The 26,235-nt window shown below is 52.8% G+C and overlaps 1 protein-coding gene across 6 annotated transcripts in view; it reads right to left on the bottom strand.

The window, feature by feature from the left end:
• Positions 1 to 26,235, bottom strand: part of TMEM63C (transmembrane protein 63C) — an 86,248-nt gene that overhangs the window by 33,391 nt on the left and 26,622 nt on the right. For 5 of the 6 annotated variants that reach the window (XM_061429569.1, XM_061429567.1, XM_061429568.1 and 2 more), the window contains 3 exons: positions 4,410 to 4,575; positions 3,803 to 3,882; positions 3,372 to 3,453 (listed from right to left, as the gene is read on the bottom strand). In XM_061429569.1, coding sequence (XP_061285553.1) covers positions 3,372 to 3,453; positions 3,803 to 3,882; positions 4,410 to 4,559 — 312 coding nt within the window. In that variant the 5' untranslated portion in view covers positions 4,560 to 4,575. The remainder of the gene's footprint in view (positions 1 to 3,371; positions 3,454 to 3,802; positions 3,883 to 4,409; positions 4,576 to 26,235) is intronic. The other variant, XM_061429566.1, reaches the window with a different exon arrangement.

Here is a 26,235-nt window from a genome sequence, read left to right as displayed (position 1 = left end):
ATCATACCAGTCAATCTGAAAGGAAATCAACCCTGAATATTCATTGCAAGGACTGTTGCTGAAGCTGAAGCGCCAATACTTTGGCCACCTGATGTGAAGAGCCGACTCTTTGGAAAGGTCCCTGATGCTGGGAAAGATTGAAGGCAGGAGGAGAAGGGGTAACAGAGGATGAGATGGCTGGATGGCATCACCGACTTGATGGACATGAGTTTGAGCAAGCTCCGGGAGTTGGTGATGGACAGGGAAACCTGGTGTGCTGCAGTCCATGGGGTCACAAAGAGTTGGGCATGACTGAGCGACTGAAGAACAACACATTTCCCAAAAGGAAGCAAGGAGAGGCTGGTAAACACGAAACAAAAGGAAGTTCCTTGCTACCTTCGGTGTAAGGCCCACCTTCCAGGCCTCCTCGCTGTGTTGGGTGGGTTGACAGTGGGAATGCCTGTTGGGGGAATCATTCCCCTAGCTATGACCTAGGGAACTAAAACAGGGATAAAGGCCTGGGTATGAGGCAGAGCAATGAAGGGACAGGGTACGATGGTGGCAGTGGAGACTGGGCAAGCCTAAGGCAGGGGGTTAACTGCTAGACAAAACTGGGCTTGACTCTCAAGGCTGGCCACCCCTCCCCACATGGAGAGCCTTTCCCCACCACCCACCGTTGGGCCAGCTCTCAGTTCATTAAGACAGCAGGCAGGCTTGCTGACAGACCCTCGTGGTTGTGTGGAGCGGAGGACCATGAGTGAAAGGGCAGAGGTCGAGAGTGGAAGTGTGGTCTATACACTCGTGCAGAGTGCACGGACACAGCTGTGTGAGTGACCATGTGTGGATCCGTTCTCTCTTTCTCTCTCTCTCTCTCACACACACACTTCCCTGCATACACACCATAGCTCTGAAAGGCATAAACCATTCTGAAACCTTTGCAGCTAAACAGCGGGCCTAAGAAGCAGACGTATCTTCTCTCTTCTCCCCGCCCTGAGGAAATGGTCACAGGCTCCCAGGAGCCTGCTCAGCTGGAAAGACTGAGTGACAGTGGTCAGTCCACCCACCTCGGTGGCCCCATCCTCCCCGATCCTGCCACGCCTGTCCCGACTTGCTCACGGCACTATGGGAAGACCGGTTGGCTTCACTCATGCCGCTCAGCCAGGCTAGGGGCTCGCTGCCTGCCTGGGACCCCTCACCACACTCTCCCTCTGTGTGTAATTTATACCCTCATCTGTTTGACTACTCCACTGCTGCCATAATGATTTATCTTCTAGATATTTTTAAAATAAAATGTCACTGTGCAGGAAAAAACCACTACAAAGGCAAAGCGATGTTTCCAAAGGTAAATCTGAGAATCACCTTGCAAGGTAGGTGTGACCTCATTCGACAGAGGAAACCTCCAAGACACGAACTGTCTGAGGCTCCCGGCCTGGCCTGGGGCAGGTCTTGGCAAGGAAAGGGACTGGGTCTCTTGGAGGGATGAAAATGGAAGGAATAGGGCTCTACCTACTCCCTGCCTCCAGCAAATATGTATCAGATACTAATGACATGGCAGGGTGGACCAGGTGCTGGGACAATGGCAAGTGAGACCAGACGACACTGGTCTCGAGGGGGGAAGTGGGAACACTTGACTGATTGCAGAACAGGGAATTGTCACAGTTTGGGCTAAGAGCACTGAAGAGAAGGAGTGCGTTTTCCATGAGGCTATAACAAGAGATTGGGATCCAGAGGAGCGGACAAGGATCCCGGGAAAGTAGTGTTTGAGCTGAAATCTGAACAGAGCATGGGTGTGTTAGCCAGAGAGGGGCCAGTGGGGAGGGGGAGAGCAGGTGATGGGTGTGAGGCGAGAAGGAGGGTCAGAAAGATGGCCAGTGTGGTGGAGGGTGGGGCAGTCGGGAGGAAAAAGAGAGATGGGACAGGTGGGCAAGAGGCCCAACCACAAGCCCATGGCAGTTGATTCCAAGAGCATTAGGAAGCCATTGAAAGCTTACACAGGGGACCCTGTGTCCCTGTTCATGGAGTTCACTCTGGATGGAGTAGGGGGCACGTGTGGACCAAAAGAGATTGGTTAGAGGCTACCATGCTCACCCAAACCAAAGACTGATGGAAGCTGGACTGAGGGATGGTGGGAGAGGTGGAGAGAAACAAAACTGGGAAGGCGCAAGCGACACAATTAGGTAACAAGCCAGCCATGCCCAGGGGCCTGGATGAGAGCAGCAACACGTACCTGAGTGGGTGATGGGAAGAGTCAGACCAGGGGTCCAGGGACAGGTGGTTGTGGGGGTGAAAATCACAGCATATTGAATCCGAAATGCCCTTACAATATTTTGAAGGCCACTGGATAAATGGGGCCAGAGCTCAGAGGAAGGTTTAGCTGGAGATAGGAATTTAGGAGGGATCCATGTAGAACTGGGGACTTCCCTAATAGCCCAGTTGGTAAAGAATCCGCCTACAATGCAGGAGACCCCAGTTTGATTCCTGGGTCAGGAAGATCTGCTGGAGAAGGGATAGGCTACCCTCTCCAGTATTCTTGGGGTTCCCTGCTAGCGCAGCTGGTGAAGAATGTGGGAGACCTGGATTTGATCCCTGGGTTGGATCCCCTGAGGAAGGGAAAGGCTACCCACTCCAGTATTCTGGCCTGGAGAATTCCATGGACTATATAGTCCATGGGGTCGCAAAAAGGGGGACCTGATTGAGCGACTTTCACTTTCGTGTACAACTGAAGTCGTGAGTGAGTATGGATGACACGGCTTGGGGCTGGGGAGTCTCCTGGCTTGGAGGCGGCACCGACAGAGGGAAATCCCGGAGAGCAGGATGCCACGGAAGCAGCCGGAAGTGCTTTCCTCTGTTCAAGAAGGGAAGGCGGCTCTGAGAGATGAGATGAGAAGCGAACCGAGGAGCGGCCTTTGGGTTTCGTGACCGGGGGGGCTGTGTGTGACCCCGGGCCTGTGTGTGACCCCGGGGCTGTCTGGGTGGGAGCCACGGGTGAGAGGGGGGTGAGGAGTGGAGGTGGCAAGCCAGACCTCTCTTCTGAGTTCCGCTCAAGACCACCCAGCCCTGAGCGCCACGCAGAGCACGTCAGCTCCGCCCCGTCGCGTGGCGGGACCCCTTGCTGCCTTTATCCTATGTGCCCTAACCACCACCATTCTCTTGCGCCCTAGGAGGCAGCTGGGGTCAAGTCTCTGTGTTTCCGCTGGGGAAACAGGCTTGGCAAGGTTGAGGCGTTTGTCCGAGGTCAGGCTGCCGGGAGCGTGTGCTGTGGCCCCTGCCCGCGAGCCGGCGCGTCCTGCACGTGCCCGGGCCGCCTGTCCAGGGCCAGCGCGCCCGCTCCCGCGCTGCCCACGCCAGCGCGCCCGCCCCCGCCCTCCCCGCGCCGGCCCCCCAGGACCCACCTTGTCCCTGTGCTCCATCTCCAGGGAGATGTCCGAGGGGGACGTCTTCTCGCTCTGCTCCCCATAGACCAGTGAGGTCAGGCTGCCGGCCAGGAAAGGGGAGGTGGACAAGGAGAGGAGGCTCTTAGGCGCCTGCCTCGCTGTCTTGCCCACTCCCGGGGCCCCTCCCGCCCAGGAGCAGACACACCAGCTCTGGGCATTTTGGGGAATCATGATCCAGACTGTCTGAGACCTGAGAAGAGTGGCCTTGGGTCCAGAGAGGGCTGCCCTCCGGAAGTCACCTCTGTGCTGGGAGGGACGAGCGGGGTGGGGGTGGTAATGAGATGCCACCTGCTGACACCTGTGCGGCTTGGGCACGGGTCAGAGCCGTGTCCTGGTCGCGGCAGCACATGCCCCGAGGAAGCTGGATCCCCACCCCGGCCCCTCCTCACCTGTCATTGTGTATCAGCAGAGCCAGGCGCCCGTAGTCCCACGCGGCTTTCCGGAGGAAGGAATAAACCAAGACGATGACCTGCGGGCCAGGAAAGGGGCAAGAGTGTTCACAGATGCCTTCCCCTCGACTCACCCCTGCATTCCCAAGGGTGAGGGCCCCAAGGGCTCCCCTCTGGGTGGCCAGCTCTGTCAGGGTAGGGGTCATGCCTTTTTCAAGACCCAGTGCCCAGCAGCATCCTGGCACAGAGGGGTTGCTTAGAGTTGGTTGAATGAAGGTGGCACGTTTAGAACAATGAACGAGAGGTCTCCTTGAAGAAACCATCAAGGGGCCAGATGGGAGGCTCAAGGGCACTGGCCAAGGGGGGACCTTCGGACAAGGGTGCAAGAAAGAGAATCAGGGATTTGGCTGTACCCAAAGACCCCTCTTCTCCAAGGTGCACCCGCCCCGGGCCGCCCTGGGCAGGCTGACCTTCAGATGGTTCCCGCCACTGTGGCTGGTGGGACACAACTACAGACAGCTGGGGCCCCTTGTATCCCTTGGGAAAGCTGGACAATGTGCCCCGGTGAGACCCCTCTGGTTTGCCCTTCGCAGTGCCCAGCACTCACCACCCACAAGATGATGTTGAGGAACAAAACAGTAGGGATGCCCCCAAAGGGCTGCCCCTTTAGGACGGTGTTCCGAGAGCTGAAGCAGTCATCCACCGTGAAGTTCCGGGACTTTCCCACCATGTTCAGGCTGCTCGGCAAGACAGTCATCCTGGGAGGCTCCCTGCTGGAGAGGGGTCCCCAGGTCAGACTCGAGGCCCCCCTCCCCCAAACTGTGCAAGATACAGAAGCCTGTCAGGGAGCTGGGAGGGGTACGCTGAGCTTATAACTGGTCAAGGCAGCTCAGCCCTCAGATGGCACGCAGGCCTGTCCTGTAAGAGACCAACTTCCTCAAACCCAGGGCCGAGATGGCAGAATAGCCCAGATACATTGGTAAACGCACATCTGGTGGGCCTTCCTACTTCCACCTCTGTGATGTTTTTCTTGAACAAACCTCACAAAGGTCTCAGGGAGAAAATATTCAGTTTGGAGGATGGAACCACCACATCACGGGACACCCGTGCAGACAGGGCCATTAACGATCGTCTTTATCATTTTACGACTCTCTGGTCCAGTTTCCAGGGAAGGCAAATCACTTCTAAGACTAAGTAATGTAAGAATGTGGAGTACCTGGCACACCACAGGGACTCGCTATTTCACCTTGAACTTGACCAGAGAGATCAACACCCCTTCAGGGTCGTGAGCCAATGCAGTAAGCCTGAGACTCAGATGCAGGGTTCACGGTCAGGGTCATCCGCATTCTTCAGGCCTAGGTAAGAGGGGAACGTGTGAGTGAAAACTGGAGGGAACCGGCAGCTGCTTGGACACATCACTTGTTTTGGCTCCAGACTATTACATCACACCCTAGAGATTCTTCACTCCCATTCAAGAAAAGCAGGCTGGTTCATCCAACAAATATTTGGTGAACAACTGCTTTGTGCTAGACTAATAGTAAGACCAAAAAAAAAAAAACCCTCCCTTATGGAATTCTTGTGGGGAGTGAGAGTTCAGGGGTGGGAGTGAGGTTAGGATTATAAAGAGGGTGATTAGGGAAGGCCTCACAAAGAGGATGCCGTCTGAATAAAGACGTGAAGAGGGAGCAGACCATCCAGCTGTGTGGGAAGGGTGCTACAGGCAGAGCAAAAGCCCGGGGTTGGTGGATGGAGTGGCAGGGGTGGGGTGGGGGGTGTCGTGTGGTGGTGGAAGCTTGCCTGGAGCGAGGAAGAGTTAAGGGGCCAGTGTGGCTGGACAGGGGAGAGTGAAGGGCATGGGGGTGCCTGAGCAAAAGAGGGACATGAAGTGACTCATAGTTTCAAGGGGTCACTTGTACTAAGACTAAATGGGGGTGAGGGCAAGTAGAGAGGGTCAGTTGGAATTTGTGGCAAGCCAGGCAAGAGATCTTTCTGGGGAAGACTGAAGGCGAGAGGAGAAGGAGACAACAGAGGACTAAATGGTTGGATGGCATCACTGACACAATGAACATGAGTTTGAGTAAACTCCAGGAGTTGGTGATGGACAGGGAGGCCTGGCATGCTGCAGTCCATGGGGTCGCAAAGAGTTGGACCCGACTGAACTGAACTGAACTGAATCGAGGCAAGAGATAGTGGAAGCCTGGACTGGGATGGGAGCTGTGAATCAGTGAGAAGAGGGTCAGACTTTGGAAATATTTTGAAGGTGGAGCCAACCAGATTTGCTGATAGACTGCATAAGGAGCATGAAACAGAGGAGTCCAGGATGACTAAGGCTTGTGGACTAAGCATCTGGAAAACTGGAGGTGCTGTTATTGGATGGGAAAGACAGGACGTGCTGGGTGGGAGGTGCAGGGCGGGGGGGCTGGGAGCTGGGTCGTGGACACGCTGGGCAGGCGGTGGGCTGTGTGTCTGCAATGCAGAGCAGTGATTGGAAACACGACATGGGAGTGGCCGGTATGGAGACAGATCTTGGGTTTTCCTACTTACTGCTCGCCTGTCTGCCTAATTTGCCCACCATTTTATTACCCCAGGTCACTGGTTAACACATTCACACTAACGTGTTTAGCCAAATGTACAATTACTAATAGTTTATATTGAGCACAATATATTTTAAACAGTAAGCCATCTGCTGGAGAGTCAGAGTAGAAGCTATGGCATTCCTGCGGTCTCTTGGCGGATGGGGCCGGCATCTCAGCCTTCGCAGGCTCTGGGTCAGCTGCGGCATGAAATGACAGTTCTGCCGGTGGCCACTAGGGGGAGCCCTTGTTGAGGAAGCAGGTGGAAAAAGGAGGCAGGCACGTCCATTAAGTTTGAAGGCCTAGGGGAGAGATTTTGCCTACTTGAATCAGTTCTCCAGGGAGCCTCTCAATCAGGCCTGGCGGCCCAACTCAGCCACGGGTGTGCTGCAAAGAACAGACGCAGTGGTGAGTCCCCCAGACTTAGGAACCCAGGCTGTCTTTGCTGGTGGCACCCTCCCCCAGACCCCTTCTCCTCCCCTTTAAGCTCCAGATGCTCTCTCTTTATCACATATGTGTTTCGCAAGTAATTTTTCACCATCTTGCTTGCTTTTTTCATTTTTGTCACAGTATCTTTTGAAGCACCAAAGTCACAAATTTTGACAGTCCAATGTATCAAATTTTCTTTTATGGGTCATGCTTTTGGTACTGTGTCTAAGAAATCTCTGCCTAACCCAAAATCTTAAAGATTTTCCTTGATGTTTCTCTGTCTTAGAGTTTCTGCTCTTACGTAAAAATCTGTGATCCATTTTGAGTTAATTTTTGCATATGGTGTGAAGTAAGGGTCTAAGCTCATTCGGGGGAGTATGTGGCTGTCCAGTTGCCCAGCACCTTTAAAAGGAGGGGAATAGTTTATAAGCCCTTCTCTGGGCTGTCTGGGGACTGGAACCAGGCCAAGGATGTGAAAGAGCTTGGTGAGCTGCTGTCCAACCACAAGGACTCAAGACTGTTATTATTTGGTTGATACTGTGTGTGATGAGCCCAGGAAGGGATCCCTGGGCTGTGAAGAGCTCTGGTTCCCATCTGGATCTAAGAAGGTTTTGAGTTCTGGATGCTTTCTTTTTACTCATCAACTCCCACTACGTTAGTCTCTCTTACTCTGAAAGAACCGCCCCCTTTCTCCCTCCGTTTCAACCTTCCAGAAAGAAGGACTGCATACTTACTATAAGCCAGGCATCATGCCAGGCTCTAGGAGCCTGGCAGACATGGCTCCCACCTGCATGAGGCTCCCAGACTCACTGGGGAGACCCAAGCACCCAAGGCATATGCTTCTGAACTCCAGCACTCTCCTAGCCCAGGGCCATGGGGAGGACTCACCAAGGAGTCTACACAACCTTCTGTGGGAAAGTGACCTCTGTGCCTGGAAGCACAGTGCGGTGGGGAAGCGTGGGCAGAAGAAACCGAATTGGCAAAGACGCGGAGCAGAGACAGAGCACGGAGGTTTGGGAAAGTGAAAATGAACACTCGCGGCTCCAGTGTCAGTCGCCGGTCTGTTCTTTCATTTGTTCATTCATTCATTCAACACGAATTCATTGAGCATCTACTCTCGCCAGGCCCTGTGCAGACTCTGGAAGTACAAACATGTGTTCCTCCTCTTTAGGGAGTTCACAGCCTTTTGGGATCCGGGGAGAGGCCTGGCCCAGACTGCTATTCTGCCTGGGAGGACCCAGCTACGAGGTTCTAGCTTCTAAATGTAGAGTGGGGTGGAATCTAGCCAGCAAGGTTGGGTCAGGTGCGGGCTTTCAGCTTATCTGCAGCCCAGCCTTAAGGGGAGGTGAGGAAGGAAACGAGAGAAGACAGCCTCACCCCCATCTCACTACCGTCCTCAGCTCTCTCAGCAGCAAGCAGACGCAGTAATGAGGGAGGTTGTTGCGTTGCCATGAAAACACAGAGTAGCACCCAACCTTTTCTCCTCACCCCTACACCATGCCTGGACCTTCGTCCTCCCTTCTTTCCAGAAGGTGAGCATTCTGGAGGTAGAGCTAGCTCTTGTGTGTGAAAAAGAGGACAGACTGTTTCCTGGCAATCAGAGCATCAGCCCCCAAAATAATAAAACTTGAAATCCGAGGGTGTTAAAGGAGCACAGAGCAGGAAACCAATTTGCCTGGTGCAGCAGGCATCAAGGAACTCTTCTCTTTGAGCATGAATTTCACAGCAGAGCACAGGGATGCTGGCTATTCAGGGCATCTCTCTGGAGCCAGATTGCCTCGGCTTAAGTCCCAGAACCACGCTTGCTAGCTGTGTGACCCTGGACAGTGACTTCATCACTCTGAGCCTCAGTTTCCAAATCTGGAAAGTGGGGATAATAAGAGAACTGCCTCTCAGGGTTACTGTGAAGATGAAATAAGATAATTTGCACAATGCCCTTCACATGGTGCTTGGGAATCTATGCGCTCAACATGAGCCAGCACCAAGATCACTGTCGTTAGCTTATTTGTGAGATGAGCGGCCCAGACCGGACCATTCCCAGTCTCCTTCCCCCTACTCTGCTCTGCAACAGGCAAAAGGAGAGATGGAGAGTGAGGGAAGGACTTTACTGGACCCTCAAACTGCAGCCTGTGGGTGGTGCTGCTTCTGCTCTTCCTGGACATGAAAAGTAAATGTCAGCCTTGCTTTTTGGACCCAGGAGGGGCAGCGAGAGAGGATGTTAAGGTTGGCTGGTGAGTTGGGAGTCTCAGGTCTCTTCAGTTGCACATCTTATCTGATAGGGAAGTGTGAGGCCTTCCTCACCTCCCATTTCTGCCCCACCCTAAAATAGCTACTTCTAGCTTTATTGATTACGCCAAAGCCTTTGATTGTGTAGATCACAACAAACTGTGGAAAACTCTTCAAGAGATGGAAACACGAGACCACCTTACCTGCCTCCTGAGAAATCTGTATGCAAGTCAAGAAGCAACAGTTAGAACCAGACGTGGAACAATGGACTGGTTCCAAATTGGGAAAGGAGTACGTCAAGGCTGTATGTTGTGACCCTGCTTATTTAACTTATATGCAGAGTACATCATGCGAAATGCCAAGCTGGATGAAGCACAAGCTGGGATCAGATTGCCGGGAGAAATATCAATAACCTCAGATATGCAGATGACACCACCTTTATGGCAGAAAGCAAAGAGGAACTAAAGAGCCTCTTGATGAAGGTGAAAGAGGAGAGTGAAAAAGTTGGCTTTTAAAATTCAACATTCAGAAAACTAAGATCATGGCATCCAGTCCCATCACTTCATGGCAAATAGATGGGGAAACAGTGGAAACAGTGAGAGACTTTATTTTGGGGGGCTCCAAAATCAATGCAGATGTGACTGCAGCCATGAAATTACAAGATGCTTGCTCCTTGGAAGAAAAGCTATGATCAACCTAGACAGCATATTAAAAATCAGAGACATTACTTTGCCTACAAAGGCCCATCTAGTCAAAGCTTTGGTTTTTCCATAGTCATGTATGGATGTGAGAGTTGGACTATAAAGAAAGCTGAGCGCTAAAGAAGTGATGCTTTTGAACTGTGGTGTTGGAGAAGACTCTTGAGAGTCCCTTGGATTGCAAAGAGATCCAACCAGTCCATCCTGAAGGAAATCAGTCCTGAATAGTCATTGGAAGGACTGATGCTGAAGCTGAAACTCCAATATTCTGGCCACCTGATGGCGAAGAGCTGACTCATTTGAAATGCTGGGAAAGATTGAAGGCAGGAGGAGAAGGAGACAACAGAGGATGAGATGGTTGGATGGCAAGAGTGATGCGAAGGACATGAGTTTGAGTAAACTCTGGGAGTTGGTGATGGACAGGAAAGCCTGGTGTGCTGAGGTCCATGGGGTCACAAAGTGTCGGACACGACTGAGCAACTGAACTGAGTTGAGTCTCCAGTGGCACCAGCTGGAGGCTCAGCAGTCCCAGGCCTCAGCAGAGTTGAACTGGCTTTGTCTTTATAACTCCTCTTGCCCATTCTAGGCTTCCAGACCTGGCCTGCTTTCAGCTCCTGCTGTCCCAACTAGCCAGGCCAGCACCTCCCGCCATGGTTTCTTCCAGGAGAGCTGGCCATCTCAAGGCCAAGTCTTCTGTGTGTGCTCAGTCGCTCATTTGTGTCCAGCTCTTTGTGACCCTGTGGACTGTAGCCCGCCAGGCTCCTCTATCCATGGGATTTCCCAGGTGAGAAAACTGGAGTGGATTGCCATTCCCTTCTCCAGAGGATCTTCCTGACCCAGGGATCAAAGTCATGTCTCTTACGTCTCCTGCATTGGCAGACGGGTTCTTTACCACTAGTGCTCCCTGGGAAGCCCCAAGTCCTCTGTGGTTGAGCTCAGATCCCAGAGTTTAGCTGATTCAGGAAGGCTTAGAAGGGGCCAGTCTTATTAACGGCTAACATTTATTGAGCACTTATTATAGGAAAATAATACCAGCTCATGTAATCTTCAGAAGTACCCAAGGGTACTAGAATCACCCCTAGATGAAATAGAAAGTGAAGGCTCAGAGAGATTAAATAACTCGTCCAAGGTCATGATGCTGGTAAGTGGCAGACCTGGCCCTTGAACCCAGGCAGTTCATAACCCTCTGCTCTGATACCCCCAGGCCCTCTGGGCCTCTGCTGGGCTGCAGAGCTGGGCAGGATTCAAGAGGAGGGAATGACTTTTCTTAAGCCCTCATCTAGAGATGGAGCCTTTCCCAGTCTCTCAGGGTGGGGCAGAGGAAGGTACTGTGGACTGAGGGATCCCAGGAGAGCTGGGCTCCAGGCCACCTGTGGGCACGTGTCTTCTCTGTTCTGGCCTCCTGTCTGTAGGATAAGGGGTTTGGTTGGGAGGTCTCTGAGGACCAGGCTGGAGCCAGGATCCCAGGTGTCCCAGAGGCACAGCCAACACCCACACAGCCGGCAGCCTGAGCTGACTCTGCTCCGCTATCCCCATGAATTCTCAGGAACTGGTCCACAGGGCTTGGCCATTGATTTGTAGATGAGAATCACTGCAGCCACTCGCAGTGTCCGAGGGGAAGGAGCTGTGGATAGGGAGCTGCCCAATCCTGTCCCCGAGGCCTTTCCCCACCAGAGCACACGAAGCCACAGAGCATGCCCTGCACTCTCCTGCCATCTGGCCTTCTCAGCCTCTTCAATAATTCAACACCTTTTGTTCATAACAAGAAAGATTATTTTCCATGATTCTGGACTTAAAAAAAAAAAAAAAACCAAAAAAACACAGCATTCCTGGCCTTGGGCACGGGTCCCATTTCCCCTCCTCTCTGGGTCTTTCCTTATATCCCATCCCTGCCCTCCACCCTCAGATTCTGTCCCCACCCCCACCCTTCCAGGACAAAAGCTCAGGTTCACTCTCACCGCTGGGGGGTTCCTCTGGGGGACAGGGAGGAGGGGAGGTGGCTGTTACAGTGAAGGTTCCGATTCACGTCTCTCCCTCCCTGCCATGCCAGCTGGCTATGACTCTTCCCCTAAATGTCAGTAAGTCCTTCCTTGTTCTGAACTGCCCTTGAGTCTCCTCATATTTTCACAGCTAAGGTTGGACTTCCCTGGTGGCTCAGATGGTAAAAGCATCTGCCTGCAATGTGGGAGACCCGGGTTCGATCCCTCGGTCAGGAAGATTCCCCTGGAGAAGGAAATGGTGACCCACTCTACTACTTTTGCCTGGAAAATTCCATGGATGGAGGATCCTGGTGGGCTGCAGTCCCTGGGGTTGCAAAGAGTCAGACACGACTGAGTGATTTCACTAAGGATGGTTTGCCCAACATTACACATAAAGAAAATGGGTCAGCAGCAAGCTAAGAGATTTGCCTAAGGGTGGGGAAGTTGGGCTTCCCAGATGGCGCTAGTGGTATAGAACCCGCCTGCCAATGCAGGAAGAGATGCAGGTTCGATCCCTGGGTCAGGAAGATCCCCTGGAGAAGGGACTAGCAACACACTCCAGTATTCTTGCCTAGAGAATCCCACGGACAGAGAAGCCTGGTGGGCGATGGGCCACAAAGAGTCAGACACGACTGAAGCCACTTAGCATGCACACACAGGGAAGTTGGTAGATTTGGGATCAGAACTTGAATTTTCTGGCTCCCCATTCAGCACTCTTGGGCATGGACCAGTGATGCTCAGCCTGGGGTGGTGGACACTGGAATTACCCGGTAGGTGTTAAGTAGATCCAGAAGACTCACGCTGCACTCCAGACTTCAGATATGAGAATCTCCAGTCAATTTTTATGTGCAGCCAAGAAAGAGAAACAGCAGCTTAAGATTTCTAGGGTTATTTGATCTAGATAAGGGGTTCTTGAAGATCTAAAAGGTTTTCTGACTCGCCCTAAATAAGCAATGAGGATGAGGAGGTTTGGGGATAAAGGACTACAGCTAGTGTCCCTAAAGTCATGTCGCTATAGGTCAGCTCATGAGACTGGTCCTTATATTCATCTCTCAGGAGATCTCCCTTCCCCCCTCCCAGCTTGTTCTGAGTCAGTGGAACATTCACCAGAAATCTAAAGAGACCCACACCACCTTTTCCTTTGAATCCCCAAACTCTTGCATTTCTCCCTGGGTCAGAGGTTAGTGGCCTGGCCACTTCTTCCTGGGCAAGAATACTGGTGTGGGTTGCCATTTCCTTCTCCAGGGGATCTTCCTGACCAGGGATTGAACCCAGGTCTCCCACACTGCAGGCAGACTCTTTACTGTCTGAACCACCAACGAACATAATTACATCTATCCTGCCTATATCAGAGTCGTTATGAAGATTGCTTAAAGGAGACAGTACATGGAGACATTTTTATAAACTATAAGTACCCCAAATGGGGTTGCTGCCTTTGCTATCCTCTTTCTAGGATTAAGGTCAGCCTCCATTCAGAAGCTCCTGAATGGTCCCCTCCATCATCCCTGTAGCCAGCAGCCCCAGTGTGGGGTGAGTGGGTTGGGGTCTCTCCCGCTAAGATCAGAAGCGCACTCAGCACCACGGACAGCACCACACCAGGCCGCTCTTTTCTGGGGCTGCTTCTCTCTGCCAGGGTCCTGTGAGCAGTGCTCGACGATGCTCCTGGCCCGATAATAATGCCAGAAAACAGCTACTGAATGAGTTCTGTGTGCCAGGCACTGTGCCAATTCTCTTAATGCATCAACCGGGTTAACAACAAACGTATCAGATTGCCTGTTGGCTATGGTCAATGGCCTTCGGCACCCATTCCCTCCTCTTCCCAGTATACCTTCCTATATTGCAGAAGCTAGAAAGCTGAAAACTACATTTACAACACTCCCTTGCAGCTGGGGTTTTAAATAGACATCGAGTTCCATCGATTTATATGCACTGGAGATAGATTTATAAGGCCTGCTGCCCTCGCTGCGTTCTGCTGACAAACAACGTTGAGGAGGGGAAGGAGTTATCTGCAGCAGATCAATGCCCAGATCAATGCTCCCAGGGAGGAGGGGCAAGAAGACACCCTGGGGTAGGCTGCAGAGGCTCCTAGGTCCTGGCTTGCAAGAAAGAGAACACAGAATTCATGGCTCCGGTAGTCCCATCTTGGCTGTGGCTCAGAAGCAGTTAAATCAGCTCTGCTCTGTTTTGAAGACCCAGGTTCTAGCGTTAGAATTAGAGTATGTAATTCTCTGGTTTAAATTCTGTTTGCTTAAGGTTTACTTAAGGTTCTTAGAGTGGTTTTTGCTTCCTGTGCTAACGATGGGGAGGCACAATTATTACCCCATCTTGGGCATAGAGAAGTTAAGTGATGGCCGAGTTCAGGCGAGCAGTGGGACCTGAGCCCGGGGCAGCTGACTCCCCAGCCTCATTACCAACCATTTTTCCATGTGCCACCCCCAAGGCAGCGAACTCCAGCAAACATCCCAGGAAATAGGAACAAAGCTTCTAGGAGGCTAGAGACAGAAGCTAAGTGGAGAAGAGAAAAAGCTGACAGAGAATCCCAGGGATGAACTCCAGGCCCAAGTGGACACAGCCCGTGACAAATCCTAAGAAGGAGGGGGAGGAGAGGACACGGATGTTTGTGGAGGGCCAGACGGGGCCACCACGCATGCCTCACAAGCCAGGTCAGAGGTGGCAGCCTAAAAGGTAGATATCAGTAGCCCCATTCTCCAGGTAGAGAAACTGAGGCTCACAGAGGTCAAGCAATGGGCCTAAAGCTACACAGCTGAGGAGAGACAGAGGCAGAATTGACATCTAAAAGGTCTGGTTCCACCACATCACATGACCTCTGAAGGCACCATGTGAGCAGAGAGCTGCCTGGCCCATTTGGGGAAGGCTGTATTTCTGGGCTTCAGGAAGACAGCACCCCACTCCCCAACCCAGGATCTCTACTACATCCCAGGGGCTCTCCTCTAACCAGGAGGAAAGGCTGCCGGAGTAGAGGGGGCTGGAGTGCAGCCAGGGGAGACTGTAGCCTCTTGGACCCAGGGCGCAAGCTGAGTTGCCGGCTCCCCCTTCACCGCCTTCCCTCTGGGTGCTCCCCCACCCTGCATGAGTCCCTATGCTTGCTGGGAAGATTCCTTCCCTTGCCCCTCAGACTCTGCACCCACACCCAGAGCCCATGCTTTTCCTATGGCCCGGAAGCCAGTGAGCCACCATAACTGTGTCCAAACGGCTGGAGGCAGGGGAGAGGCAGCAGTGGGAACGACATCAAGACCCCGCCCCTGGGAGCTGGGCGGTGACAGGCACACACCGGGAGAAGGAGGGACAATGCCCTACTTGTGCTGAAAACACAAAGTAAGGAGTGAAGACAGCAGGCTATAATGATGGCGAACTAGATGATTTCAGTTCAAAAAGAAAGGCAGGGGCGGGATATAAAAAACCAAAATTGTACCTGTAGAAAAAAGACCAGCTATCTCTGGGTGGTGGGACTATTTTCTTTTACTAGCATTTGAAAAGTATTTCCTGAATTTGAAAAACCATTAAACATAAGCATATATTATTATTTATAATTAGAAAAAAATCCTATTCAAAAAGGCAGCCTTGGTATTTCTAGGATGTGAGAGTTGGACTATAAAGAAAGCTGAGAGCCGAAGAATTGATGCTTTTGAACTGTGGTGTTGGAGAAGACTCTTGAGAGTCCCTTGGACTGCAAGGAGATCCAACCAGTCCATCCTTAAGGAAATCAGTCCTGAATATTCATTGGAAGGACTGATGTTGAAGCTGAAACTCCAATACTTTGGCCACCTGATGCAAAGAGCTGACTCTTTTGAAAAGACCCTGATGCTGGGAAAGATGGAAGGAGGGAGGAGAAGGGAATGACAGAGGATGAGATGGTTGGATGGCATCACCGACTCGATGGACATGGGTTTGGGTGGACTCCAGGAGTTGGTGATGGACAGGGAGGCCTGGTGTGCTGCAGTCCACGGGGCCACAAAGAGTCAGACACGATTGAGCAACTGAACTGAACTGAACTGAACATACAATCAGCTTCTCCTCATCCTTTGGCATAAAATCCTTTTCCTTCACTGCCTTGAGGGGCCTCATCATGACCAGCTCCCACTCAAGCTTGTCAATGGGGCAGAGAGGGTGGAGAGGGTGCAGGGGCCAGGCCCTTGGGGTGGCCCAGGGGTTCCTGTGCCGGCTGCCTGCTCAGAAGGAAGAGTGAAGGTGAATCTGAGGCCACTCCTTCCCTGCTCCATCCACAGGGCCTGGCTGGGCCAGGGGCACCATGTAGGCCAAGGTGGCCATTAGCCGCCCCTCCCTCCCCAGGTCAGGAGCTCCCCCAGCAGCTGCGGCGCTGGCCGCATGGTGAAGACCCAGGTGCAGTAACTGGGGAGGGGGCTCCGTGGTGCCCAGGGCAGCTCTCACCTGAGCAAGTGGGGGCCAGCCTCCCTCCCCAAAGACCCCACATCGATCAATCAGTGGAAGATCAGGACCAGTAAGGCCCCAGCAGCATAACTGGGGCAATCTAAACCTAGATCCCCGTGGGGAAGGGAATAAAGGAGAGACAGGAGCCTCCTGGGCTGGCCTGGCCTCTGGACTGTCTCCTCGGTGCCTGACAGGGGCACGCATTCTTCCAGGTGGCGAAGTGTGTTCACAGTCATCATCCCTCCTGACCCCCAACAACCTGGTGGCAGCAGGGGTAATGACTGTCCCCATCTGGCCCAAGAGGATGCTGAGGCCCAGAGAGGGTGAGGAGCCTACCCAGGGTCACACAGCCCACAGTGGTAAGGCAGATGGAGGCAGGGGTCTGAAGCCAAGGCCTGAGACTTTCCATAGCTCCTTCTGACATCTGAGCTCTTGGCTCCTGGCCTGCTCCAGGCAGAGGCCCCCTTGGCCCTAGGACTCCTCCAGTCTCGTCTGCCCCATCTCCCGAGAAGGAGCCTCAGCTCCAGTGGATGGGCAGCCCCGGTCCCTCAAAGGCTCTGGGTTTCTCTGCCCTCTCCTTTGTGGAAAGGCCTCGTGAACCTCCCCACAGAAGGATGCTCCACCGTCAGGCCAGCTCAGCTTCGCTTCCTCCAGGCTCCCTGGGTCTCAGCAAGCTCATTCTCCCTTCATGTACCCTCTCCTGCGTTCTCTAAGGCCGGTGGCACTAAGAAGGATGAGATGTACCTCTCCTTCCACCAGCCACACTCTAGAAGGGATGTGTCAAAGGCCTTGGCTAAGAGGCAATTATAACATACAGTCTGTAAGAAGGGACAGAACTCACTGGGAGGGCTGCGGAGCCCAACTGATGGTGTCCAGGGACCCTTCTAGGACCAGGTGAGTCTTAGTGGTCCTGCAGGTCATGATGGAATCGTCTGAAAGGGCTCTCTGTAGCTCTTCTTGACATAGCCAACAAGGCCTGCCCATGGCTCCAGATCCATCTCACCCACCTCTCCCCTCATTTCTACCCCCTGGCCCCTCTGTCTGTCCCTCAGTGCCTGAAGCATGCCACCTTCCCTCCTGCCTTTGCATATGCTAGCCCTCCTACCTGGAGTGTTCCCCCTCCCACCCCTGAGTTAACTCATTTTCCCACTAGTTAATCTCATTCTATTTCTGCCTCCTTAGCAAACAGCTCCAGTCCAGGTCAAGCCCCCACATCTCATGCTTCACGGCATCCTGGGAGACAGACAGAGCTTGGTGCTTAGGTGTGGGCCCCTAGTGAGACTGGACTCCTGGGATCCAAACCCTACCTCTGCTACTTACTAGCTCCATGTCTTTAGGCAAATGTCTTAACCTCCCCGGGCCTCAGTTTCCTTATCTGTAAAGTGAGGATGTTAATAGCCTCTACCTGGCCGGGTGAATGTGAGGATTACATGAACCAATTCACATGAAACACTCAGAACAGTGCCTAGCACACGCCCATGGCTCAGTACAGTGAAGTATTATTTCCTTGTGAGTAACTGGTGCATGCATGCCTGCTCAGTTGCTCAGTCAGGTCTGACTCTTTGGGACTCCATGGACTACAACCCACCAGGCTCCTCTGTTCATGGAATTCTCCAGGCAAGAATACTGGAGTGGGTTGCCATTTACTCCTCCAGGGGATCTTCCCGACCCTGGGATCGAACCCACATCTCCTGTGTCTCCTGCATTGCGGGCAGATTCTTTACCACTGTGCCACCTGGGAAGCCCCCGGGTACCTAGTCCCTCTGATGTTTATTCATGGAATGACACAGCAAATGGCTGCCTCCCTTGGTGAATGGAAAGCTCCTTGATGACAGAGCCCAGGGGCTGTATTTGCTCATTATTTTCTCTGCTGTGCTGGGTAGAGCACAGCGCTTTACAAATATTTGTTGAAGAAAGGGATGATCAGCTGCGGAACTAGGGCGGGTCTCATCTGGCCCCGTGATCTCAGACTCAGCATCTTGGCTGGAAGGGCTCTTACAGACCCTCTACCCCAAGCCCCTCCTTCCTCAGATGAGCGAAGGCTGCTGCTGGCTCGCATTTCCGCAGCTTGCAGTCTCACGGGAAGCGCTACGGCTCCACTCGGTCCACCCCCGCCCCACCCCCCCACCCCCCGCCCCGGCCCCCCACCAGGCTCTCCTCATTCAGAGGATCCGGGGAATGATGAAATCTTGGACCGAGGTATCCATTTATGTCAGAAAAAGAAAGTGAAGTCACTCAGTCGTGCCCGACTCTTTGCGACCCCGTGGACTGTAGCCTGCCAGGTTCCTCCGTTTATGAAATTTTCCAGGCAAGAGTACTGGAGTGGGTTGCCATTTCCTTCTCCAGGGGATCTTCCCAACCCAGGGATTGAACCCGGGTCTCCCACATTGTAAGCAGACGCTTTACTGTCTGAGCCACCAGGATTTAGTGGGGGGAAAAATGGTGACAAGTCATCTGGTATCTGAGTGTTGGGGGAAACATCCACGCCCTCCGCAACCTGGTGAAGCTGCAGGCTTCGATTCAACCTGAGTTATTGCTGCAGTTTCCGTCTCCGTGGTAACAAGTCCGCACTGAGCTCAGCAGCGGCTGGACCCCCGTCCCCCAAGCTAAGCTGCCTGCAGTACGGCTCCCTCCTCAGCCTCTTGTCTGATGGGCTCCTCTGCAGCGGACTGAGAGAGGGGGGCAGCTGGGATGGAGCCACGGCGGAGGAAGGCCCCAGTCCATCTGCATCCGCCAGGGGAGGAAGGTGCCCGACAGCAGGAGCGAGCAGGGGGGATGCTACGGGGCGCCGTCCCAGCCCAGCTCCCCCTGCCGTCAGAGGGGCTCTCGTAGTGGACTGTGTCGCAGGCTGGCGGGAGGCGGAGAGACCCAAGAATCTTGCAGCCAGGAGGCTGAGCCCTGGCCCACGCAGGCCAACCAGCTGTTGATGATTTGCTGCTGTGCAGACAGAGCCAGCCTTCACTGAACGCCTTGCTCTGCGTCCCGCACTGGACTAGGATGTGGGGAGGAGGGCAGGGGGCTCTGCCCTCGGTGGGCACCCGGTCAGGCGAGAGCAATCAGAGCAAAGAGGAACCGGTGCCCTGCCCGGGCCTGGACTTTTCTCAGGAAGGAAACTCAAGAAACTCTTGATGGGGCTGCCTCCTGGGAAGGGAATGAGATGGAGGTTGAGGCAGGGAAAGGAAGGATGACTTTCCATGATATCCTCCTTTCTACTCTTTGGATTTTGTACTAAGATGATAACTAACCAAACCAAAAAAAAAAAAAAAAAAAGGCCAAACAAAGATGACAAGCACCACATGACAGTTACTACCATAGGGGCAGCAACTCCATGCTGGGCCCGGAGAAGGGGAATGGGCAGCCCTGACATCAAGGCACTCAGAGTTCCCATCTGCAAGGGTGTGTGTGTGGTGGGGGGGGGGGAGGGTCAGTCTCTGTACCTTGGGATGTGTGGACCTACTGGGCTGAAAGTGCATCTCTACCTCCCACAGCATATAGCCTTTATTTGGATAATATGTATGGTGATGGCAGGTAACTGAACTTATTGTGGTGGTCATTTTGCAACATATGCAAATACCAGATCATGTTGTATAACTGAAACTAATATAACATTATCAATTATTCTTCAAGTAAAACAAGACAACCTAAAAAAATTACAACCTTATTTAAAAATAGGGAATCTGCAGACATACTGGGGCTTTCCGGGTGGCGCTAATGATAAAGAACCCGCCTGCCAATGCAGGAGACCTGAGAGGTGTGGGTTCCATCCCTGAGTTGGGAAGATCCCCTGGAGGAGGGCATGGCAACCCACTCCAGTATTCTTGCCTGGAGAATCCCAAGGACAGAGGAGCCTAGTGGGCTACAGTCCACAGCGTTGCAAAGAGTCAGACACGACTGAAGCGACTTATCACCAAGCAGAGACATTAGTTAAAACGAAGCTATACTGCATTAGAGTGGGCCCGGAATTCAGTGGCTGCGTTCTTCCAATAAGCCCACATGGAGAGACACGCAGAGAAGAAAGCCAGGTGAAGACAGAGCAGAGATCAGCAAAGGAACACCCAGGGTCATCCACCCCCCAGAAACTGGAAGAAGCAAAGAAGGTGCTTCCCGTGAGCCTGCAGAGGGAGCACGGCCCTGCCAGCAGCTTGATTTTGGACTTACAGCCTCCAGGGAGAGGAGGAGAGCAAATGTCAGTCAGCCGGTTCATGTTAATGCGTTACAGCTGCCCCAGGAGACAAGACAACGGGCCTCTGCGTTTGTGTCTGTGTATCCTGAGGTGTGTGTATCAGTGGGTTTGGAGTCTGTGTGTGTCTGTGCGTGCTTGGGAAAGTATTTATGGCTGCAATTTGAATTTTAGGTGTTGTGTGTATTTTGGGGTACATGCATGTTTGCGTGTTCATTTATGTGCAGTTTTGTGTGTACATGTATGTGTGTGTGTGTATGCATGTGCTTTGGTGTGTTTGAGAGCTGATGTGTATACAGTCAACGATCTCTAAAGTCTCTCTTGGCCCTAACTTTCCAGAAGCCTGCCCTGGGGCTGCTGCGGCAGCAGAGGTTGGCCTTGAGGGAAATGCGGGCCAGGGGTAGAGGAGAGGGACCAACAGCAAGGCTGGGTTGGCACAGCCCCTCCTCTGGTCTAGGGCCGCCTGGGAAAGGGGGTGGTCTGCGGGGAGGGTGCCCTCCATTGCACCTGTTCTGTTGGTAAAAGGGTCTCAAGGTTAGGAGTGTGGGTCTTACAGGAGCCATATCTTGCCAGCCTGACAGCCTTCTTTGAGTCCTTCAGAAGAGCAGAGACCCCTGAGAGAGAGAGACTCCCTCCCACGAATCCGAGTTACTCTAAAACATGAGAGCAGTGGTTCTCAAACTTTGGTAAACCAGTGTCACCCGGAGGGCTGTTACACGGCAGATGGCTGGGCCCCACGGCAGAGGGTCTGATGCAGCAGGTGTGGGGTGGGGCCTTAGGGTCTGCATCTCGAATAAGATCTCGGGTGATGCCGACACTGCTGGACTGGGATCTTGCTTTGAGAATCACCGCGTTAGCGCGTACAATATGGGACGGAGTTCCTCCTCCATCTCCCCCAGGCCTTGCAGCGGGCATCCACATCTTTTAGGACAGGCCCCCGGAATAGTCAGGGCTGGCGGGCTCAATTCTATTCCATGGTCTGCCTCTCACAGTCACCCACCCACTTGTGAAATCATTTATTCAGTAAAATAATGGGCCTTGTTCCCTGCACTCAAGACACTGACAGTCTGGGCACAAGATTCCAGTGGGTACACAGATCCACCAGGAAACCAGGATGGCTCTGCCTAAATGAACTCCAGAGGCCCGCTGAAGGGATTCTGGGAGCACTGAGGAGGAGCCTTTGGCTGAGCCTGGAGCAACCCGGGAAGGCTGCCTGGGGGAGGTGTCAGCCAAAGTTAGCTCTTAAGAGAGGAACTACCGACCGTAGTCACATTAATTGAAGGCTCACTGCCAGGCACTGTGCTGAGACTTTGCAAACATGCACTCTTTCAAGACTCACAATAAGAGGGAACTATTGTTGCTGGGATTTCTTTGGAAGGACTGATGCTAAAGCTGAAACTCCAATACTTTGGCCACCTCATGCGAAGAGTTGACTCATTGCAAAAGACTCTGATGCTGGGAGGGATTGGGTGCAGGAGGAGAAGGGGAAGACAGAGAATGAGATGGCTGGATGGCATTACTGACTCGATGGATGTGAGTCTGAGTGAACTGTGGGAGTTGGTGATGGACAGGGAGGCCTGGCGTGCTGCTATTCATGGGGTTGCAAAGAGTCGGACACGACTGAGCGACTGAACTGAACTGAACTGATTGTTGCTGAAGGGAGATTTGAGCCCAGCCTGCTTCCGGTAGCCACGTTCCCAACCTTGAGCCTATGTGGGGATGGATCCTGACCTGAAGACGAGTTGTGGTGTGGAGGCCAGGGCGGGGCATTCCAGGAGGGGACTGCGTGTGCACCCATGCGGAGAGGGAGGTGGGAGCAGAGGTTTCCCCCCAGCTGGAAACCACTCCCTTGGGCAGCATCGGGGAGGGACAGCAGGGATCTGCAGAGAGGCAGAAGGAAGGTGCTCTGTGAGCACAGCTGCTCCAGCGAAGCTGGGAGCCAGATGGCAGAGGCTGTGGGTCTGGCTCACATGGTTTCCCGTGGCCTGGGGCCAGAGCGGGGACACAGGGGCCCAAGAACCACAGGGCTACAGGGCTGGGGCACTCTATTTACAGATCTGCTTGTGATGAAGCTTAGCCCCGAAGAGAGGCTAAGGGGTGACTGGCCGGCACAACCTCCATGACTTAGGGTGGCCCCTCAGTCCCTGGCCCCCAGGCAGCCTCTGGGTGGTTATAGGGGTCTCTGGCCAGCCTTGTTACAACCTTGCTCTCACCTCTTGGCAGGGAGGGTAAGGAAGGCCACTCTGAGCCAGGCTGAATGAGTACTCAAATAGGGACCTGAATGCAGAGGATGGAACCAGAGGGTATGAGGTTCAGCTGCAGCAAGAGGTGTTCTAATCAGACGCAAGAAGAGCACTGGCCTGGGACACTCAAGGGAGAAGAGAGATTTTCTTCTGGGGAAGACACCTAACCTTGTGTCTTTGTGACAGTCTGTCTGTCTGGAAGACACACGGTGGAGATTTCTCTCTCTCCTCTTTCACGACTTCTCCAGCAAATCTCACCCATGCTGTTAGTTCCTTTTCTCCTTTCCTGCTGGCTTCCCATTTCTGCCTTCTTTCTCTGAGCGGGCAAAGGCTCCCCTGGGCTTGTCTAAGTGTTGCTGGGGGCCTTTGAGTTTGGGCACCCTCCACCCAGCCAGTTGTTCACTGAGCCCTCCACCTGCTGGAGGTGAAAGAACCACAGACTCTGCCTGGCAGGGGAGAGATCAGATAGTTCAACCAAGGCCCACATTCAAGGCAGAGTAAGGGCCATGCAATGAGAAAGATACAAGCCAAGGTGATAGGGCTGAGAGACCAGGGCCTCAGGGGGTCAGGGAAGGCTTCAGACAGGGACAGATGGGATCTCTCGGCTGGCAGAAGACAGTGGGGGCAGTCTTCTGTCTGGGCAAAGGGGGCAAATGAGTAGAGAAAGGAAGCATAGAGGGGAATATTCCAGAAACGGCACGTTAGATTGACTTGACTGCAGAGGCTGGGTGAGAAGAATCTGGTATGATAACAGGCAGGTGGGGGACCATGAGGTCCTGAATTTCAGGCTGAATGATTTGCATGTAATACTGTAGCCAGCAGGGAGCTGTTGAAGGTGCCAGAGGAAGAGCATGGCATTATCTGGGCTGAGACTGGAAGGGAGTCCAGATTGTGCTCCTATGCTAGTAGCTCCTGAAAGGCACCTGGCCCTGATTCTGAGGCCACTGACTTCTCAGAGGGTTCCCAAGGGGAGCAGACAACTGCTGTCTCAAATGTCACTGTTTTGGTGAGGCCTGTCCTGATGATCCAACCAGTCCATCCTAAAGGAAATCAGTCCTGAATATTCACTGGAAGGACTGATGCTGAAGCTGAAACTCCAATACTTTGGCCACCTGATGCAAAGAACCAAGTTCTTTGAAAAGACCCTGATGCTGGGAAAGATTGAAGGAGAGAGGAGAAGGGGGCGACAGAGCATGAGATGGTTGGATGGCATCAGTGACTTGATGGACATGAGTTTGAGTAAACTCTGGGAGTTGGTGATGGACAGGGAGGCCTGGCGTGCTGCAGTCCATGGAGTCGCAAAGAGTCGGACATGACTGAGCAACTGAACTGAACTCAACCATCCTGATGATCTTATTTACCAATTCTGGCACTCCCCCTTTTCATTCTCTGTGTTTCCGTCACATTCACTGCCTTCTAACATCCTTCATCTGTGGTTTATGTTGTTTATCATCTGCTCCACCCTCATTGGAATGAAGGCCCCATGAGGAAAAGGCCAATGTCTGTTTTACTTGCTGCTCAATATTCCAGTGCCTAGCATAGTGCCTGGAATCCCAACAAATCCATCCGTGTGTGGAATGAATCAAGAGAAAAATTCCACCCTGCATGAACCAGCGTCTGCTTTGTCTCCTCCCTGTCACTTTGCTCCTGGCTTCCTGAGCTTGGCAGCACTCAAGCGGAAAAATCTGAGAAAATCAGACAGAATTCTGCTTCTTCCCTGCTGTGCCTCTCACCCTTGCCAGAAATCTGGGAAGATTTGGACCGTTCCTTCTCCTTTCCTCTGCCAAAAACACTTCCCTTCATCTTGGAGTAGGGGCCAGGCAAGGAAAATTTCAGTCAAGGGAAGCAAGAGGCTCGCAGGCCTGAGGCAGCCCCACCCAACAGCCTGGAAGAACTCTGATGGGTTCATTGGAATAATTGCAAATTATTTTGCAGTTACTAATGAGCGCCCACCCCAGCAAGCACTGTAGAGGAGCTCTATGCATTTTGTTCCATTTGGGCCTCCCATTAACCCTATGGAATGGGTATTATCTTCCCATTCTACAGATGGGAAAATAGAGGCTCAGAGAGGCTAACTGATAAGGCCGAGTTCTTCCCACCAGCTGAGAGAGCCCCAGTTTGAACACAGGTCTGTCCTCCTCCAAGCCAGTGCTTGCTCCTCTATGGCACACAGGCTCTCTTCTGCAAGAGAAGCAGCTGAGATGCAGCGAGAGGGGCTTGCTGAGTTCTCTGTCCAAGGCATCGTCAGATCACGGAGGTCTCTGCTGGCCTCGGGCTTCCCACCTGAGCTATCAGGAGCTGAGGTTTTGGCCACTTCCCAATGATGAAGGAGGACAATGATGTCACATCTGCCACCCGACCTGAGCTCATCAGAGAGTGAGTTACAACTGCAGGCACTGCTTGCTGTGGCTGTGGCCAGGTGTCCGATCCTCACTTCTGTGTGCACCAAAAGAGCTGGAGTCGAGGACAGGGCTCCCTGCCTTGGCGGCCCAGCAGACACCAGGGACACCAAACCTACCCCTGTGTGCAGATCCAACGCCCAACATCCAGGGCTGCTCACAGCTGGGCCATCACTGGGGAGGTGGAAGAGCTTGGCTCAACCCCCAAGCTGCACATTCCCAGCCTAGGAACACAGTTAACCCACCTTGAGGGGAGAAACCCTCCCTCTCAGTAAACATCACTGAGTCCTTATGTGCAAGGAAAAGAGAGGCTTTCTGCCTTTGAGGCTCTAAAGGACAGAGTAGAGCATAGTCACTAAATAGACCATGGGGAACCATGGATGATTCTAGAGCAGGTAAGTGGATTAGGAGGTGAATCAGGCAGCAGCAGTGTGGCTGGGGGAGAACCGGCCTCTGTAATGGCTCCAGCTAATGTGTTGAGCACTTACTGAGAACTTGAGATTGTTTCAAGCTTTACAAATACTAACTTTAATCTTCTTAGTAACCCTAGGGTACATTGTTATTCCCATTTTACAGATGGGAAGACTGATGTACAGTGATCTTATCAGCCTTGTAGGTGGTGGCGTTGGGCACTGAACCCACCTACCTCCCAAGCCTGCCTTCCTTACTAGTATTCGTTGCTGCCTCTTGCAGTGGTCTGGGCTGGGCAGTGGGCAGGGCCGGAGGGAGGGAAGTGAAACACTGCCTATGGTTAAGACTCCTTGCCTCAGAGAGCTCTCACGTGGCCAGACCAGGAAATCATAAGGGAGATGTGAACATCAGGCACTTTGATCTGCATGGAAAAGAACTGTAGCGAAGATCACTGTTATTGATAACAGCGACAATCACAATGGTCTTGGACAACAGCCCAGACAGGATAACTTCTTTCACGGAAAAGAGATTTTAGAGACTCTCCCACAGAGAAATAATATCACAGTTATAACCTCCCTTGTCTATCCAGTCCTTTCCTGATTTTATTTATTACTTTATTTACTTAAATGGTGGCGCAGACGGTAAAGAATCTGCCTGCCATGTAGGCAAACTGAATTTGATCCCTGGGTCAGGAAGATCCTCTGGGGAAGGAAATGGCAACCTGTTTCCAGATTCTTGCCTGGAGCATTCCATGGACAGAGGAGCCTCGTGGGGTTGCAAAGAGTTGGACATGACTCAGGGACTAACACTTTTATTTACCTAAATGGAGGAGAAAGCCTCACTTTGGTGCTGACCTGGTTTTAATGCCTTCTAGTTTTGGATGTG

Source organism: Bos javanicus, chromosome 10 (genome assembly GCF_032452875.1).
Source record: "Bos javanicus breed banteng chromosome 10, ARS-OSU_banteng_1.0, whole genome shotgun sequence".
NCBI classification, from domain to species: domain Eukaryota; kingdom Metazoa; phylum Chordata; class Mammalia; order Artiodactyla; family Bovidae; genus Bos; species Bos javanicus.
Note: the sequence above shows the minus strand (reverse complement) of the source record. Positions and strands in the feature narration are given on the sequence as shown.